The sequence below is a fragment of the Filicampus tigris genome, chromosome 1 (assembly GCF_054856515.1).
Source record: "Filicampus tigris isolate MCC_2025a chromosome 1, RoL_Ftig_1.0, whole genome shotgun sequence".
Classification (NCBI taxonomy): Eukaryota; Metazoa; Chordata; class Actinopteri; order Syngnathiformes; family Syngnathidae; genus Filicampus; species Filicampus tigris.
In genome coordinates, this window is record NC_141217.1 from 39,099,850 (window position 1) to 39,118,366 (window position 18,517).

The 18,517-nt window shown below is 43.8% G+C and overlaps 3 protein-coding genes and 1 long non-coding RNA gene across 12 annotated transcripts in view; 1 reads left to right on the plus strand and 3 right to left on the minus strand.

Annotated features, from left to right (window-relative positions):
• Positions 1–2,572, minus strand: part of LOC147154035 (receptor tyrosine-protein kinase erbB-4-like) — a 201,262-nt gene extending 198,690 nt beyond the window's left edge. For all 7 annotated transcript variants that reach the window (XR_015088049.1, XR_015088051.1, XR_015088050.1 and 4 more), the window contains exon 1: positions 2,198–2,572. Coding sequence is in view for 3 of the 7 variants with exons in the window: in XM_086039840.1 (XP_085895966.1) it covers positions 2,198–2,261 (64 nt within the window). In the remaining 4 variants the exon portion in view is untranslated. The remainder of the gene's footprint in view (positions 1–2,197) is intronic.
• A 2,371-nt stretch (positions 2,573–4,943) lies between these two features.
• On the minus strand, positions 4,944–9,293 carry LOC147154037 (uncharacterized). The gene is made up of 3 exons (XR_015088065.1): positions 9,003–9,293; positions 5,739–5,825; positions 4,944–5,565 (listed from the first exon to the last, which is right to left on the minus strand). It is a non-coding gene; the product is annotated as an uncharacterized LOC147154037 (long non-coding RNA).
• Positions 5,693–9,817, plus strand: LOC147154038 (receptor activity-modifying protein 1-like). Of its 3 annotated transcripts, XM_086039923.1 has the most exons (5): positions 5,693–5,855; positions 5,999–6,078; positions 6,231–6,382; positions 7,232–7,358; positions 8,972–9,817. In XM_086039923.1, the coding sequence occupies exons 3-5, from the start codon at positions 6,331–6,333 to the stop codon at positions 9,225–9,227; spliced, it is 435 nt and encodes a 144-aa protein (XP_085896049.1). In that variant the 5' UTR covers positions 5,693–5,855; positions 5,999–6,078; positions 6,231–6,330; the 3' UTR covers positions 9,228–9,817. The 3 variants fall into 3 exon arrangements, with proteins under 3 accessions (XP_085896049.1, XP_085896040.1, XP_085896033.1); XM_086039914.1 differs by having other exon boundaries at positions 5,999–6,382; XM_086039907.1 differs by having other exon boundaries at positions 5,693–6,382.
• A 252-nt stretch (positions 9,818–10,069) lies between these two features.
• On the minus strand, positions 10,070–14,813 carry LOC147154039 (putative methyltransferase DDB_G0268948). The gene is made up of 6 exons (XM_086039893.1): positions 14,649–14,813; positions 14,320–14,480; positions 12,673–12,886; positions 11,008–11,111; positions 10,453–10,590; positions 10,070–10,278 (listed from the first exon to the last, which is right to left on the minus strand). The coding sequence occupies exons 1-6, from the start codon at positions 14,754–14,756 to the stop codon at positions 10,191–10,193; spliced, it is 813 nt and encodes a 270-aa protein (XP_085896019.1). The 5' UTR covers positions 14,757–14,813; the 3' UTR covers positions 10,070–10,190.
• Between the last annotated feature and the right edge of the window lie 3,704 nt (positions 14,814–18,517).

Consider the following 18,517-nt stretch of genomic DNA (forward strand, 5'->3'; position numbering starts at 1 on the left):
TTTTTTGGGATGGGCAATCAAAGACATTGATCGACATATGCCAATCGCATGGAACCTCCCCTTGGAAGTCAGCTGATCATTGGCCGATCAATCAAGGCACCACACACACACGTACGTACACCCCCCCCCCCCCTCCCACGCAGCACACTTGATGATCTCTCTCACGACACAGGGGTTGGAAATCACCGCTACAGTCCAAGAAAAAAAACGCCTCTCTGGGCAGGCGACGTGCAAGTAAATCGTCAAACAAGTCGATTGGCGATATGGGCGGGCAACAAGAGAGAGGAGCCTCTCGTCAGCATGACTGTCAGGCACGCCCGACGCCTCATTATCACGTCCTTTCGCTTGGACAGAGGCAGCAAATCGCAGCCCTCTCCTCAATATGAACAGCGCTCCACTCAAAGTCGGATTGTTTTGGGCCTTTTCTATCCATCTCCTTGGAAAGGAAAATCCTCCGCAACCACGGCGGCATAACATATGAGCAAAAAGTTCCACATGGGTCACAGATTGCAGATATCCAGGTTTGATAGAAATGTTGACTCATTTGGAGCATGATAGAATTGCTCCTAGCCTCCGCCTCATCCGTCATGCTGCCACATTGTCACAGTCATACAGTCTAGACCGATGCTATCAAGGAAAAAACGCTTAATGAGCTTGTACGAAATTCTCATTTCTGCCGGCGGTCTCCAAAATTTTGGCCAGCTCCGTGCGAGCCAGCTGACAACCCGACGGTAATTTGAAACTGGCATTCAGCAAGCGCGCCCTCAACGCCGCACCACCCCCTTCCCACACCACTGCACAGGCGTCTTCAAATGTCACCCAAACACGCACATGCCAAAAGCTGCATTTGTTCGTCGCTCTTCTCGCACACGCTCGGACACACAAATGTGCGCACGCCGCACACGCACATCAATTAAATGCTCCAACTAAATGATTAATGAGAATGACACAATAACAAACCCCTTCAATTTGTTAATGAACCGTCCCCTTGGCAGTAAGTGAAGCGTTGAGAAGGATTAGAAGGCATCATAGAAATAATACCTTATTGTTGCAAACCTCCACCCGTCAATCAAATGATTTCACACTCTCTGAAAAACAAATAATGTACATCGTCTTTTGCCGGCAAAATATCGTTTTCGCCTTTGACCCTTTCGATGTTTAAAATAGCAAGTGTTTAATTGTCAGAGCCTTTTTTTTTAATTTCCACTGCACACACACACACAAGATGTCATTAAACGCTGAAACCTTCTCATTTACCTCAACATGATAATCAGAGACGTGAATTCAGTCATCATACACATCATCGACTTATTAACACACACAAAGTTCCTAGAAGGCACAGCTTGGGTTCTTCCGGGTGGAATTTCTATAACAAATATCCTGCCTGGGTGTCTGTGTAGCAATACGGTGTCGTTGCACCACCCCCCCCCCCCCCCTTCATGTGCACGCGCTAGCATCCATCCATTAATGCATGTGTCAAATAGGCTGCATTCACGCGCTTCCAGCGGCCCGCGGGGGAGTGTGTGCGTGTGTGTTTGTGTCACTTTTTGTGCTGTTTTTGGTTTTGTATAGTTCAGCGTGCATTTCGAAAGCAAGATTGAAGCACTTCAGAAGGAAAATCGTGTGGCTCATTAAACCCAATTATCCCTAAACAGGCCAAAAACAGAATGCGAAGTGATTGAAGTCGACCTCTGTGAAAGCAGAAGAGGGATGAGCGAGACGCATATCAAGAGCTGGATCCAAAACAGGTGTTGTTAGCAAACCCCGTCTAGTGTGTGTGTGAGTGGGCATGCAAGGAAAGAAAATGCGCTTGATGAATACTGGATGGACTATTTAGCAGAGGAATCTTGATGCTGGACCACAAACGGACCCAAGCAGGAGTTACTGCATGATGATGATGGCGAAATGTTTCAAAACACCTAGGGGAAAATTCCAGTCGTAAACTAGCTCAAAGTGCTGCGAAGTAGTTGAAATATCCCAAACAGATAAAACCAAGTGTAATAGCATAAAGGCTAACGGGTGCAGTTTGAGAAGCATTTGACACAGAAAACAGCACTGAGCTGCGCTGCGTCAGTGCGAAGTTGAGCAAGTTTCTTTTCCACGCTAATGAAGCGACAACGAGCCAATCAGTAGGCCGAGTGTGCGATTAAGACACCGCGAGGGTGTTTGGGCGCCAGTCCAAGCAGAAAACACTTACCTGACTGCGCTGCACTGGATGGGATGAGCAGCAAAGTGGCGAGGGCGCAGGCGAGGAACTTCATCTTTGGAGCGGGGGCTGACGATCGTCTTGTTCAACTCCAGCAACTCACATGTCCAATTAGGATATCCCGGTCCTGTCTCAAGCGTGCAAAAATGGAGCGGGGCTCCTCTTGTAGCGAATCGCTTGGTCGCGCAGCCCCGGCGCAGCGCACAGCCTTTTACGCGCCGCCTGGCTGTGTTTGTTTACTAGTTCCCAGGCTGCCGCTAGGATCGCTTTCCACTGTGGATACTGTGAGACAATTCGCCCGCACGCTGACACGGTGCTGGTGGCTGGTGGCTGGTGGCTGGTGGCTGGGCGCGCGCGCGTGTCCGTGCGTGCGTGCGTGCGTGCGTGCGCGCGAAATTGCGAGCCCGGGGTATGAACACGCCTCCGCAATGTGACTGACACTTCACGCAGCCTATTAGAACGGCTAATAGACATTTTAGCAACGGTTGGCCTCGCTTGAAGGTCCGCCTACGTTACCGAGCAGCTTCCGTGGTAAGCCGGCGTGTGGTCACACCTGGTTCACGTCACCTGCGTCCGAAAGGCCACCTGAGCACGTACTCAAAGTTACAATGTTTGAAATGCTCAAGGCCAGCACGAGGGGGGAGGGGGGAGGTGGGGGGGTCAAACTTTTGTTTTCAAGGGCCACCTTTGATTTTTAAAACATTGATCCGATCATGCATAAGGTTTAAAAAACACAACAACAACAACAAGGAGTAAAATCTTTGATAGACTGAGAAAGTATAAATAATTAATTTCTAATTTTCTCGTTTTCCATTATTCATAATTAAGGCAGCTATGAGTTAACCAAATGTTTAATGTTTTTGATTTTACACATGTCAAGATTTTTTTTTTTAAAAACGCAAAAATGAATAAATACACTTTAATCAACAAATTTCAGGGGAGAAAATTGACTGTTGATGATTTAAATGCTCAGTGTGCTTAACTAAAGAATGGAACACACCATGTGTCCCAAGGCTATACTTTGCCCAAAGAAATAAACCCTGACTTCAATTGTTTTTTAATTGTTTGTTTTATGTGAATGTGTATTTTGTGAGTACAAGTGGCAGCCTTAACTTAAAGAGCTGTTTTAAATACATTTGTGGTGAATTACTGTTTCAACTAATTATCTTCAGTTTTCTATAACTCACGTACGTTCAACTTAAATGTTCTATGCTAAACAAATGACTTCAAATGTTAAGGCAAGGTTCAAATGATGCACAAAATAAAATTGAGTAAATGCAGAACATTTTTTAGTGTACTCTACTCTGCTCTACTCCACTGCACTCTTCTCTTTTACTACATTGAAAAAAATGGTGTGATGAGTTTACTCAGTTTTATTTTGTCAAATGATTGCGCGAAATAAAAGTAAATGTATACTCTACAGCACTTAAAAAATGTACCTGGATCCGGATGATTTTATTTTGTGCACCCGCTTGAAGTATTAAAATTGGGTAAATCCAACAATAACTTTTTTTCAGTGTATAGTATACTGTACTATACTATATACTGCATTGATTCCACCAGGATACTTTGCCACAAGAAACATGTCAGGGGTGCTGTAGGATATTATTTTATGTCTCTTAATTTGTCTGTAATGATTATGTATTAACAATTACAAATATACATTTGTTTCTTTAGCAACGTACGATATAGTGGCAGAACAATTTAATGGGTTTTTTTTCTTTTCATTTTTTTACATTTTGCTGTTTGGTGGGGTTTCATGAGATTTTTCGAACAGGAGGAATTGTAAAGGGTTAAATGATGTATTAGAATAATGCATATGCTAGAATTTGTTATTCTAAACAACTGCTAGGTAACTGTTACATGATCTTAATGTAAGATGAGTGCCACATGTTTGTGGACCTGCATAAAAAAAGATGTACAGGAAAACATGAAAGTATGTTTCCATTGAATTGTATTCAAAGAGTATTTAATAAAGTTTCAGTGTAACGTATTTGCGCGTCAGGCAGTGCTGTAATGTTCAGATGTGATCAATGGAACCAGACGGAGCCGATGTGGATACCGTGAAAGTAAAGCTGGGCAGTTGATGGATGATGAAGTCAGCAAAGGTGGGAATGATGCCCTTTCATCTGCTGCCATCTAGCGGATCTTAGGGAGAAATCCACAACTTTAGCGTTGCAGTACTATTCATCATGACCAGAAGAGGGTGCTGTAATATCAAGTGAAAACATCCACAATGCTCTGCTGTCGTCTGGACCAGTTTCCGCACCTTCAAAGTGCAAAGGCATCCTTATTAGAGAACTCTCACGGCGCACCTTTGCTTAAAATCACGAAGACTCATACATTGATTTACTCAGTGTGAAATGTAACATTAAACCGAAAAAAAGATACTTACAGGAAGAACATGACACATCCCGTTCTATGAATGACACCAGGGGAAGAAACAGGCATTCCGTCTATGTGACGGACCGGTCCTGACGGACGCCCGTTTCACTGACGGTTGACGAATGACGGCGAAAATTTGAAAACAGACGGATTAAGAACAGATGGAAACCCCTTTATTTAGTCCGCCATTCATCTGCAGTCACAGTACTGTGCATTCTAAAAACAGATGGGTTAAAAATAACACAATTTTGGGTAAAAAAAAATGGACCCATGCACAAATTGGGTCAACTTGACCTACTTTCTTGCATTGCCTTGTACAAAACAGCTCTTTTTTTGGTTGTTTTATGCAAAACTACCAATTTTTTGTGGATCGGTCCATTTTTTACCCCAAATTGTGTTATTTTAAACCCAACTGTTTTTAGAGTGGTCTGGTTGTGAATCACCAGTCCGGGCGAGTTTAGGGAAAATGTCCATCCATGCACCATTTCCACTGTGGTAGGGTACAGTTCATTCTTTTGTGAAGCAAACGTTAAAAACATTACATGCTATTTAAAGCGATTCTTGGGGATTAGCATTAGCTCAGTAGCTTGGTGACCAAAGTGTTACAACTTCAGGACTTGAGTTAAAGTACAATGAGCCAAATTAATTATTATGCTTAAATTGTCAAGTTTCACAGCCAGCAAATAGCTATTAAAAAAATGGATAGTTAGTTACCAGAATTACATCATGGTTGTTTTTATTTTGTGGCTGGATGCTAGATTGTTGTCAAGGGGAAAATGCTAACCCTTAAGTAGACATGAAGAGACTGCCTTTGACTCCTTAAGTGAGGTCATATGTACACACAAAACCGGGCACGTATGTGTGTGTGTGGGTCATGCAACTATTCCCACCAGCTGCAGATATCTTGCCGTGTTTCGCAGCCATGTGATGATAGAAAGAGAGAGAAAAACAAGGCCCACCATCTTGTCCTTGCACTAAAACAAAAGATTGTATGAGCTTATAATAAACATGGAATACATTGTATAAGTGCAAAGAAATCTATGTTTGTAACAATATCCAAGGTCAGTGAGCCACAGATCCAGCAGACTGAGCTGGCACAGATGGCAGCTTAAACATTACAGCCAGGGAGCGGAACAATAACAATCACCTTTCCAGTCCGACAGACGTTGCTTGGTCCTGGCCGAGTGCCACTGCAGTCATTCTACCGTGCGTTGTACAGTACACCTTCTTTGGCCTACGGCGTATACAGACAGGACATGAAAAGGTGGAATTCCAGTTGAGGATGAGTGTGAATTACACTGCATTGGAAAGTGACTGGCAGTGACTTTCCGTCTTAGTTGGCAATGACTGTCATGTCGCTCGACTAATTTTGGTTTCTGACTTTGTTGTTGTGTCCCCTGTGAGCAGCTCCGGGGGAAGGCAGCCGGGCAAGGAATCAGATGACAGTCAGGGCTGCTATGATTGGGGCTGGGTTCCCACTGTGGAAGGTCAAGGCACTTTTCTTTTTTTTTCTTTTTTTTTTTTGGGCTTTGGTTGGCGTCCCAGTTGTGTTGATCACACGGCCACGAGACACAGTTAATTACTTATCTGTCTCATCATCTGGATGTCGGGTTAATCAGTGGTTTTTTTTTATCTGCAGCAATTTAGAAGTTGAGGGCGAGAAGGGGAAGGAAATATGGCACAGCTGGTCCCATGCCAGTAAAGAAGTGCACACTGGACTTGCTTAGACTGTAGTCATCATGGGGAGCATATTGACCCTGAAGGCGGCTTGTTTTGTGATGTCCATCACCGGTGAGTGTTTGTCGAGAAAAGAGTGTTGTCTTAATTCTTTAGACGTGCTTATGTCACATTTGACCACTTGAATGTCTGTCCGTTTTAATGTTTGGAAGACTTTCTGCAGCTCTTCAAACTAAGGGCAGGGAAAAAAATAAAGCACATTGCTCTTTTTATATTCTTTCAGATGCCTGCTCAAGCAGCACTTGCAGCTAAACTTTGACTTGACAGAAGGGGCAGTTCTATGTGCTTCATGTCAGTTGAACTGAGACAGCCACCTATGGAAATAGAGTATATGCAAAATATTCTTAACGCATTCACCGCAATGCTCGAGGGGATTCTGCGTCCTCGTCAGGTCTGTCAGCATGAACACCAAAATTCTCTACTGAGTGACCACATGAAGGCAAACTTGGACTTCGCGTATACTTTTGGAACAGCAGGAACGGAAAAGTCATGTTTGTGTTGTTGTTGATTTTTTTTGTAGTAGCAGCAGAAAGTGTCTTCACTTCAGTAACTCCTCTTTCCAGATGTATTTAAATTTCCTTGCAGGGTTAGCAAACACCACAAGCGCACAATCTGGTTTCGACACAGATTCATCTGCATGATAATCGCTTTAGCTAGCAACATATTTACTCACAATTAAAACAGGCCCTACCACCGGGAATCCCGCACATCGACCGGGGCCTACCTTTTATGCAATTATCTTAGGTGAAAACAGTGTTTGACAAAGAGATGTTTTTGTGACATTGACACTGGCAGACGAGAAACAGTCAAGCAGGAAAAAACAGGACGTGAACATGCATTCTTTAGCTCACAAGTCAAAGACGGCAAGTTGGACTCATGATCATTTTACCTCCTGCTCTGCAGCATGTGTGTCTGGCTGCGACAGAGCACTCTATGAGAGCGTCATGGACAGCTTCTGCTTGGCAAAGTTCAAGACGGACATGGGGGCAGTGGACAAACGTCTGTGGTGCAGCTGGCCGGACACCTCACAGTGAGTTCACCTCACTAGACACACTCAGTTGTCTCTGCAGTGTGTTCATGACCAACAAGGAGTAGGTTTCCAAAGACTTTTTTGTATCCCATACAGCGCAGATTTTACGTGGCCCATTAAAGAAAATAAAGTGTGTCTACGTCATGTTTCTTGCTAAATGGATTTGTTCTATTCATTTGAGAGAAAACCTGTACCAAAACGTATTTTTTTAACATGAATTCCAAAGCACTTCCTCCTTTTAAACATCAACTAAACAACAGCTGTATACTTAAAAAAAAAAAAAAGTCCACGACTACTGATTTCAAAATGAGTTTGACATGATTGCTCTGCATGTAATCAGCAGATGTGGGCAACTGAACGTCATCTATGGCCCAATCCCAATACCTACACTTGCACCCTACGATCTTCGCTGAATTGCACACGTACTCGAATTGCACGTAGGGTTCGAGGACGCAGGTTACAAGTGCACGACATTTTTTTTTTTTTACAAGTGCACAAAAATTGTAGAATTGGGACACTTCGTGTGACGTCATCGACGTATGCCCCTGAGTCGCGAGCATGGCGGCGCGGGTTGCTGTTTTGGCAATGTTGCTGTTTAAAATTATATTAAAACGTCAGTAAAGCAGAACTCGGGCTTGGTCTTTAAGTCGATGTGAGCTATGGCTCCATTATTTGGACTATTTGCGGCTCTGCACGATTTGCAGCGCACGCGCAGAAGGTTGCCAAGTACGGCAGATAAATTAGGACAAAATACGTAATATTCAGTGACTGTAAACCATCGATTGAAATTGCACATAGACATATGATAAACTTTGTAATAATTGGATACTTAACACTGGAAGAGGCATTTTTTTCGGCACAGGTACAGGAGTTCTACCAAATGTTGTTGGTTTCCCGCTATTTTGGTCCGATCTGCAATGAATTTGGGGTAATATTCTTTGGTTGATGGGCCATGGATGCGGACTTCGCCGAAGTGCGGAGCAAGGGCGCAAAAGGGCGTGGCAACAGCGCACTTCGCAGAATTGGGACGCACTCGTACCCTTCGCAGGAACGCGCAAATTAAGGGCACTGCCTTTTTCTTTACACACTGTACACAAAGTTATACTCAAGGTACAGTACTATCTTTAAAGGTTCTCGTCAGAATCTTTTGAATTTGCAAATATTTTTTGTAACCCAATTATCAGCCCTATATTAGCGTGGAATATTTTTCTGTGAGGTACTATTTTGACAATATGGAAAATACCTATTTCTATGGCTCACTGAGACTTCTGGTATGCATTTTGTTTTCTTTGGCCCCCAAACATCCAGCGGCTATATTTAGCAGTGTTTTGAGCAGATGCTTCTCTGGTGTCACTCTCAAAGACACCAGGAGAGTACAGTTTAATTGCAAAATATAGTGGAAATATAGTTTCTGGTTCACGCCGTCATTTATCCAGCGGCGTTTCTAAACCGCCTGCACGGAACAAAATGATGGTTGAATTTACTCAATTTGATTTTGTCAAGTGGTTGCACGAAAAAAAAAAAAAAAAAGTAATCTGTATCGATACATTTTTAAAGTAGATGCATAGTCTGCTTAAAAAGTCTATTTGGATTTTCTCTGCTGTTTCATGCAGGATCTATGAGGAGCTGACTAACTGCACCTACCAGGTGGCGCTGAGGATGGACTGCTTCTGGCCCGATCAGATAGTCGACCGCTTCTTTGTGACGATACACCGAAACTACTTCCACAACTGCCAGCTGAGCGGCCGACTCATCCGCGACCCGCCGGCCAATGTCCTTGCACCATTCATTGGAGTGCCGATATTGGTCACCCTGCTCGTGACAGCCCTGGTGGTGTGGAGGAGTAAACACACAGAGGGCATTCTATAGGGACAAACGTAATTGCTTTACGGTATATATGGACCCTTTATTTTTCCACCAGGTGGTACAGTTAAGCTCGCCAGTACAGTTTGCAAGTTTGAATCCTTACCTTTCTATTATTATAGTGACAGTTGAATCAGCTACATACTGTAAGTGGTGTGACTTCATAGCAGCTCAACTTCACATTCACCCCTGCACCAATGGAATACGACTCAACAATGACAATGGAAATTGAAGGGGGGAAATGTGTACTGTACCAAACTGAGCCAAACTGTCCTCCTTGGTGGCCACAGGTCTTTAACTAAATATCTAGTGTACGTTATTTTGCAGGTTATGAACTTTTGCATTCTCATGCTCATCAAATGTAGAAAGCAGTGCAGTGGTTACGAATTAATTTGACAAAAAAAAAAGCAATGAAAATAGAGCAGCCAAAACACTGAAAATGCTATTCTTTTACCTGTGAAAAAAATAATTGTACATTGAAAAAAAATTGTGTGTTGAATTTACTCAATTGTGTGTGTTGAATTTACTCAATTTCATCAGGTGCACTGCATGAAATAAAATCATTTGGATCCAGATACATTTTTAAGTAGACTATACATACATCGACTGAAAAAATGTACCAGGGTCCAGATGAGTTTTTTTTTTTTTTTTCGTGCAACCACCTAATAAAATAAAATTGTGTAAATTCAAGAAAGAAATTTTCAATGTAGTAAAGCCGTTCTTAATAAACACTTGTTGGGGATTTAAGCATACAACAAAGCAAGACAGAAATGATTTTAGCATCCATTAGTTTGGATTAAGTACACCAGACCAAACACGATGCGAAATAAAACAGTTTAGCCTTAAGTGTAGCTTTAGTTTTAATCAAAGGCATGCAGGCTAAGAGTTTGTTTTTTTTTAACTCTTAGGAATACCATTACAGTAGACATCCTTGATTTACAGTATTCGTATTTGTGTCAGACAGAAGGATCAAGGTTTTCGTGCCAGCATGTAGAAATACTTGACCACCATGGTGAGCTCCGTGTCTGGCGAGGAAGCCTGTGTGGCAGCGAGCAGCCTGAAATGGAAGACAGCATCAGTCACTGATTGCAGGAGAGAAACAAGGAGTATCGGTCAGCTTTCCATCATTTACAAGCACCGACGCGTTAATTGGCGTTGCGGTATGGACTTCAATGTTCGGTGGCAGGCTCACGGAGGTGAATGGGCTTAAAAATGCATGTTGATGTCTCACTTGTTCCTGATGTCATCAGACAGTCGCTTGGCCTTTGCGGCATCCTGGTGCTTCAGGTTCTGGTAGCTAGTAAATGTCTCTACCAAACCAATGAAATGGTTTACGGTCACTGTCCTGTAAGTGTTTTGACAGCCGTTCCTGTACAAAAAAAAAAAAACAAATGTAGAGGAAGAAACATTCAAATGGGCCATATCATGGAAATTCCCCTTTTTTATTTGTTTGTATACAAACACCTGCCTAGCCATAGTGTGACATACCCAAACAGCTAAATATATCTTTTGTGACCTACTGAAAATGTGTCTGATCAAGCTGATTTTTTTTTTTTTTTCTAATTTACCAAATCCAACTTTGCTCATGACTTGGCAGCTAAGCTAGTCAAAGTTTTTAGCGATGGCCGAAGTCTGGGACAGAACAGACCTCTCGAAACATTTGACTGCTCTAACTCTTGATACTTGACGTACGTTGAGGAAACGTAAAGACACATTCGTTAAGGCACATGGGAAGTGTTTTAAATTGTGATAGAGTGGCAGAATGGCAAAAAGATGGGACACTTACCACACTTTGTCCGGAAAGGGGCAGTCTTTAAACATGTTGAAGTAGATTTGTGAAGGACAGGAGCCCAGACAAGGGTGTGTGAAGGGGAGCAGAGCTGCATGAAACTAATCATAAACAATAATTAAAGAACAAAAAAAAAAAAACATGCTGGTAATGCTGGTCATAAATCATCAGGGGAAACCTTTCACTAGCTCTGAACCACAAAAATGATCTACTGACCATGTGGTTTGTAATGTGAGCAAATAGCAAAATAATTCCAGTTAAGTGGATTGCAAGAGAAGAAACATAACACTCCAGGTTGTATTTTGGTGAGCGACGACGTCAATCCTGCGTGGTGTGCGGCGTAAGACCCGATGTTGGAAATCATTTCGCAGACGAGCAGGGGACGACGCATCCTGTGAGAGGGAGGGCTACGCCACTGTGGGTGGTCACGGACGACTTTAATCATGGCCCGTCAAAGGTGCGCCTTTCATCCCCTTGAAATGTGGCCCTCTAGTCGATGCGCTTGAGTCTCGCGCTGATTCGAAAAAACGGGATACAGCGGCACTGGTGCGTTGTCTACATCATCGAAGGCCAAGACGTTCAATGGACTCACATGCAAGTTGTGGCTTCACCACATGCATGGTCACTTGACTTTTAGGTTCAGGTTGGATGCTTGATTAGTCTTACACCTCATTGTTAGCAATGGTTTACATCTGATTACGACCGAATGTTAAAACAGCTGCAACATGATTCACCTTCACTTCTGCCTTTGTAACTTGTATTGTGTCAACTCTTACATCCAGTTTATGTTTACAAGCACCAAAATCCATTTTAAAGGGGCATTTTTTTGAAAAGTGTCTTTTCAATTGCTTGTATACCAATAGTTGGGTTTCTGGAGTCACTGGCTGCCCATCAAGTGTGAAATTAAACAACTCGGTAAATAGTTAGCTGACAATTTATGAACGATAGTCTGTCATTGAGGACACTGAAACGTCCTGAATGTGACGTAACAGGGAAGTTAGCTGTGGCTCATTTACATGAGACCGAAACGGAAAAAAAAAAGTCATTTCAACAAAGTGTTCCAAATGAATGGTAGAATCGATGGAAGTGCATCGGAATTCTTCGTTGTTTGTGTATTTTGTTGGGGAGCATGGAGATTTTGGCCAAGTCTTATTTATAAAAAAAAAAAAAAACATTAAAATCAATGTTGACAGCAGCACAGCCGGATAGTGGTTCACCCGTTTGCCACACACTTGAGAGGTTCTAGGTTCGATTCTCGGCTCAGGCCTTCCTATGTGACGTTTTCGCTGGACGCTTTGGCTTCATTTATTTTCTAAAGTTTTTGCCATCATTTGATGCTAAAGTGGAGCCTGTCCCGGCTGACTTTGGGCCAGAGGCAGAGCGCACGCAGGACCGGTCGCCAGCCAATGGCAGTGCTACCGTCTCTGTTATTTAAAATATACTCATCGGATTATTTCTCAATGCATTTCTCACTTTTGCACTATTGCGCTTTTTTGAAATTCATTGTTGTTTAGCACCCAAGAAAGTGACAATTGGAAGGGGCACTCAGAAATGAGAACGTAAACGTGAAACAACAATGGGCCAAATAAAAAAAATATTTGTTCCATGACTAGTAAAAGTTCATTTTGCTGTGCAAGAGTCAAAAGACAATAGAAAAATCACCTCTTTAGAGACGTCGTTCACTGCGCTGGTGGCATTGCCGTACTCCAGCTCCCTGTCCGTCATGTTGCCCATCAGGGCCAGGCAGCCATTGGGCTTCAGTACCCGCTCAACCTCCTTCAGGAATCGAGAGCGCTCAAACCAGTGGGCTGCCGTAGTGGCCGTTACAAGGTCCACCTGGCCGGACTCAAATGGCAGTTCTTCTGCAGGACTCTGCCTGGATGTCGGAGGCAGCCGGAAAGATCGGCGTCAACCAACAACCACTGGCAAGTATTATTTGGACAACATTACAGCCTAGACACCATTTTGAGTACGCCGTATTGGATGTGGCAAAATGAAGCCATTTGCGAAGATGCCTCGTTCGCTTGCTCCTTGGAGATGTATCATCAAGCAAGAACTCACTGGAGTCGTACCAAAACATTGCGTTTGATTGCGTTATGTCATTCTAACTCAGTTTTACGAGTATTATTTGGCGGTTCGTATGACTAAAACAATAGCCACATCCAGTATGGAGGATGCACTGACATATAACTTCAAACGGGCCAACCGGTTCGACGAGTGTCTACAATTGACCCAAATGCAAATTATAAAAGAAACCTGTGTCTTCAATAAAGAACACGTGATTCTTACTGTCAATGTCAATCAAAATGATTACATTCGCATATAGGCCTGCATTCCAAACATTTGTTCAGTAAGGCCGTGAGCGGCTGTTGCAGATAAGAAAAAAAAAATCACACCATTGTCTCTTTATATTTGCAATGTCTTAGTGATAAACATCCATCCATCCATCCATTATCTATAGCGCTTCTCCTCAGAAGGGTCGCGGGCGTGCTGGAGCCTATCCCAGCAGTCTTCGGGCAGTAGGCGGGGGACACCCTGAATTGGTTGCCAGCCAATCACAGGGCACACAGAGACAAACAAACACACACACTCACAATCACACTTAGGGGCAAGTTAGAGTGTCCAATTAAGCTACCAAGCATGTTTTTGGAATGTGGGAGGACACCGGAGTACCCGGAGAAAAGCCACGCAGGCAGGCACGGGGAGAACATGCAAACTCCACACAGGGAGGCCGGGGCCGCGATCGAACCCACGACCTCTGAACTGTGAGGCGGACGTGCTAACCGGTCGACCGCCGAGCCGCCCTAGTGATAAACAACTCATTATTATTATTATTACACAACTAGAAATAGCTATTACGGTAAAGTTTGTATTTTCAAGACCCATGTCTCAAACGGGGTGGCGGGGAGGGCGGGGTGTCAGGAAGGGCGGGGTTTCGAAGGCCCACAAGCACCTTAGTGGGGGCGGGCCCGTCACCTATGCCTTGCCCGCGGCGACAGGTGTGGCTGCAGCTATATGTGTAAAAATGCTGCTACTCCCAACCCATTTTGCAAGTGACAGGACAAGCCCCGTCAAAAGACTGCAGGCAAAATGTCTGCTGGAATTCTTGATGTATGATATTTTGTGAGAAGTGTGTAGATGACGTAAAACCACACATAGGAACTGCTTTTAATTTGGAAATGTTGTCTCCTTTAAATTAAGAAAAAAATGGGCCTTCACTTCAGTTTTGGATTCTGGCAAACATGACATTATAAACAACACATTCGAGTGGAATTCATTCAACCCAGCCATTCAGTCATTCCATCTCACCTGTATGAGACATTCTGGCAAACGCTATTGGCCCGAGCCAGTGCCAGTTGAGCGGTGCTAATGTCTGTCCCAACAACCTGATTGAAGAACGGTGCCAAGAGTACAGTTCCCTTTCCGTTACCACAGCCCACGTCCACTGCAAGGTTCCACTTGTTTTGCACCTAAAAGGGAATTTACCACAGTCACAAAAAACATGACTTTAATTTACACCTTCAAAAAAAAAAAAACCCCTCAAAAACCCAACATTTTTAAGCATACAAATGATGTCTTGAATTGGTTACATAGAACAATCAGAATAGTTGGAGTCTCATCACATCATGAAAACATACCTTCGGTCCCATAAAGTCCATAACCTTGTTGATCAGTTCATGAGGGGTCACTCTATACTGCAGGTAAGCAGCAACATGAGCGCTTTCCTCAAACAATCTAAAGGCCATAAGTTCTTCCTGGCAGATTGTAGCACTGGATTGGTCTCCACAAGCCCGCTACTGCTCCATACCGTCACGTCAGCCAATTCTTAAAACCATCAGAATGTTTTTTTTTTTTCTTTTTTTTTTTTTTTTTTTTTTTTTTTTGACCCTGCACTTGCATTATAAAAGCAGTAGAGAGCAGTATTGGAACATGCATCATTCCCTGCGTTTGGGGAAAGGTTATCATCCTTATTTACTTTCAGGTTATCATTGGCATGCCCGAATGAAAATAGATGAAATGATTTGAATAGAAGTGCATTTGGATGACTGCAATGCTTCACTTCAACTACCGTGTATAAATCCTTCCAGAATCTTGCTTTGACTTTTTCCTGATGCAGAGCACTGATTGATTATTGATTGGTTCTTCTTCTGGATGTTATTGTTAGATTATTTGGGATTGAGTTCGTAGCGGGAAAGGGGGTTCCTCGGATATCAGCAACCCAAGTCCTGCATGCAGTATGTGCGTCCATGTCATGTGTTGAGCAATCGATTGTAGTTGATCAAACCTGTCAGCAAGGCTCAAAATCGAGTGTGTGATTATGTAAATGTGCAAGGGTGTGTGTCCCCGCACACTCAAACCCAAGCCACTAAAAACACAAAATTAATGATCGAAAATAAGCCTGGTGTACACCTGAAGGCACTTCGTCAAGTGAAAAAAAAAAAAAAAAAAAAAAAAAAAAAACAGGCGCATCCATTGACTATGACCAAGACAAGAGTGCAGCGGAGGATTCTCCTGAAAAGCAATCAAATCCATCGATGATGGAAGTCAAAATAATTAGTGTTCAAATTTATACGAAGGGAGTTGCATTGTGAATCGATGCATATCTTTTTTTTCAAGAATATGTTCTATGCAGGTCCACAAGATGAAACAAGGCGTTCTGATAGATACTGCGTGTGTGGAGTAGGAGTTAATCCACCCGTTTTTTGCCATCGCCGGGGGCGGCCATTTTGTCACTTCTGTCGCCTTAAAATGACATCACAACCGCTCAGGGCTCAGGTAATGACCAATCACGGCTCACCTGTTTTCTGAAATTGAGCCATGATTGGTTGTTATCTGAGCCCTGAGTAGTTGTGATGTCATTTTCAGTTGACAGAAGTGACAAAATGGCCGCCCCAAGAGCTGGCAAAAATGGGTGGATTTTGCTGCTGGACTCATATTCCACAAACGCATTAATACTGTCATCAGAATGCCTTGTTTCAACTAGCGGGCCTGCGTAGAACACATTCTTGAAAAAATGTGTTCGGGTTGACTTCCGCTTTAAGTGCGTCCAGTATACCTTTAAAACACATCTCATTCAACGCCAACCATTTTCAGACCCTCCTTTACACTTCCATGTGGAATTCCCCCCCCCCCCCCCCCCACAAATACCCGCCTGCATCTGAACAACCCATTCGTTCTTGCCTGCGAGTTCATTATTGGGCTCTGTCGCCAAACACTCAGCCTCATTCCCTTTGACCCATTAACCCTTTATTTGAGGTGCAAATCTGAAGGAGAGGCCAGTAATCCCACTCTGAGAGGGGAAGGTATTTGGCTTTGACGATAGAAATGGATTTAACAGCCTACATGAAAGGCCAGTTTAATTGAACCAATCAATCCTGATTCTGCCGCCATAAGATAACCGATGCACGGGACCGATAGCGTATGTAGGTCACGGAAGGGGGTGCTCGGTGGGGTCTGTTTGGTGGACATTCACGCCGAGCAAAAGCACTTCTGAATCCAAACCAAGTGATGCTTGGCATTTACTTCTTCCGCTTGTGCTTGGCAATTTGATTAAAATGCCACGGCTGCCCTAAATTAAGAGCGCAGGTAATCGCCAAAATAATTTCTCACACTGCCAGCGCGTTGGCCTCACACTTCAGAGTTTCAGCGTTGCAATCTCACCTCCGACCCTCCGCCATCATCACTTCTTTCGTGACCTGCGTGTACACCTGTCTTCTCTTGCCACGCTCCTTATTGACAGCGCTCGGCCGCAAACAAGCGCGACAGCGCCGACCTTTCCGTTCAACCTGTTAGCAACGTGAGCTCGTTAAACTCGGCTGTTTAATTAGCAAGGGGGATGGCAATCAAGGAGGAGTCTGGGACCTCCGCGGGCACGGACACGGATCAATGGCCATCGGGGAGCCTTCCGGTGCTGCAGCGCACCGACTTTGGCGTGCTCGGAATGCAAATGCAAAGGCAACGGTGGCGCAAAAAGGACTCTACCGCAGCGTGAGTCTTTTGAAAGCACACTGGTCACAAGGACGCGAGCCGGAATGCGGAATGTTCCAATGTAGCGAACAAACTGGAATAAAGTGTCATAGCACACATTTGACCTTGCCCGCAAGCAATCATGAAGACAAACCAAAGCGCGCTCGAAGCCAACGGCCGGCGAGCTCCAAGAGGAAGCCAGAAGCATAAAAGAAGAATGGGAATGCTCAAAGTCTGTCGGTCTATTTTTACAGCAAGAGAGCCAAAGAACTGCATAATGCATGACGGCTCTGCGGAGCGCTGAACGCTTGGTCGGCCACCGCGAGCGGAGGTTCGCTTTCCCAGTCCAAGACCTTATTAGTGCATGTGCACACGGCCTTTCGTCACTTCCAGCTGGAGCATTTGTCTTGTTTGCCTAACAACTGGCTGGAAGCCTTTCCAAGCGTGACAAGTGATTCGACTTGTTTCGATCAAAATAACTATTCATTTATTCTTCCCGCCACTGCAGCGCACCCGCCCAAAAAGGTCTATTACACACCAACGCCAGTGCCTCGCCAGAATCCAAATTGCATTCAAGGATGCAAATGATATCAAAGAATCTCTCCTAGACCACATTGAGATTGGGGACGCCCATGTAACCTCACACGGGCTGCCACGTCGCTCAAAGTGGCAAATAGACACAAGCTTGATCCGGATGCTTCTCTGCAAGCACCAGCGTGATTAGGCTTTAATTACAGATGGCCACGGTGGCACATTCCCTATAATTGTAACTATCCAAGCACTCGGCTGCTGGTTGCACAAAATCAAAAAGACCCCCCCCCTCCCCCCTCCCCGCAATCCCCCTGAGCTAAAAACCTCACGATTGCTTGTTGATGTAAATGGCCTCTCGTTGATGAGACGGTTTCTCAGGCATTCCTCCAAAAATATTGCAGGAATCTTAATAGGACAACTCAGGCGGGAAGTGTGTCTAAGTGGGACATTTAGTGCTCATTCAAAGTTCTGTAGTACTTTTTACTCTTGAAATGTCCGTTTGAGTCCATTTCCTAACAAATCATCTGTTTTTACTAGGACTTAATGACTTACGATTTTTGTAAATTTGAATATGTTGTGTTAAACAATAAAGTATCCATGTCGCAATGAACGGTTTCTCGAATCGATACACATTCAGCTTAACGCATTGGAAATCTTCTTCCGGTCAGGGCCAGTGCCACGACAACATCGTGAAGAAGGCGGATGTGACGTCACTGAGCCTTGCCGGCCAGTGGACTGCTGTCGTGATCGAAAGCAATGTCATTCATTCATTTCATTCTCTCATGGATGAAAACTGCAAAGATTTATCTGAAGACAACCTTTTGAATTTGTGTGACTCTTCTTGACAATCCACCTGTTAATACACAAAAGGAATGAAAAAATGTGTCCAAAATGTTCCAAAACGACTTTTTACATTTGTGGACAATCTGTTCAATCAATTGAAAGCAAAAATATGTCAAAGCGGAAGTCAACACAAACATTTTCCTTACAATAATATCTTCTATGTGCC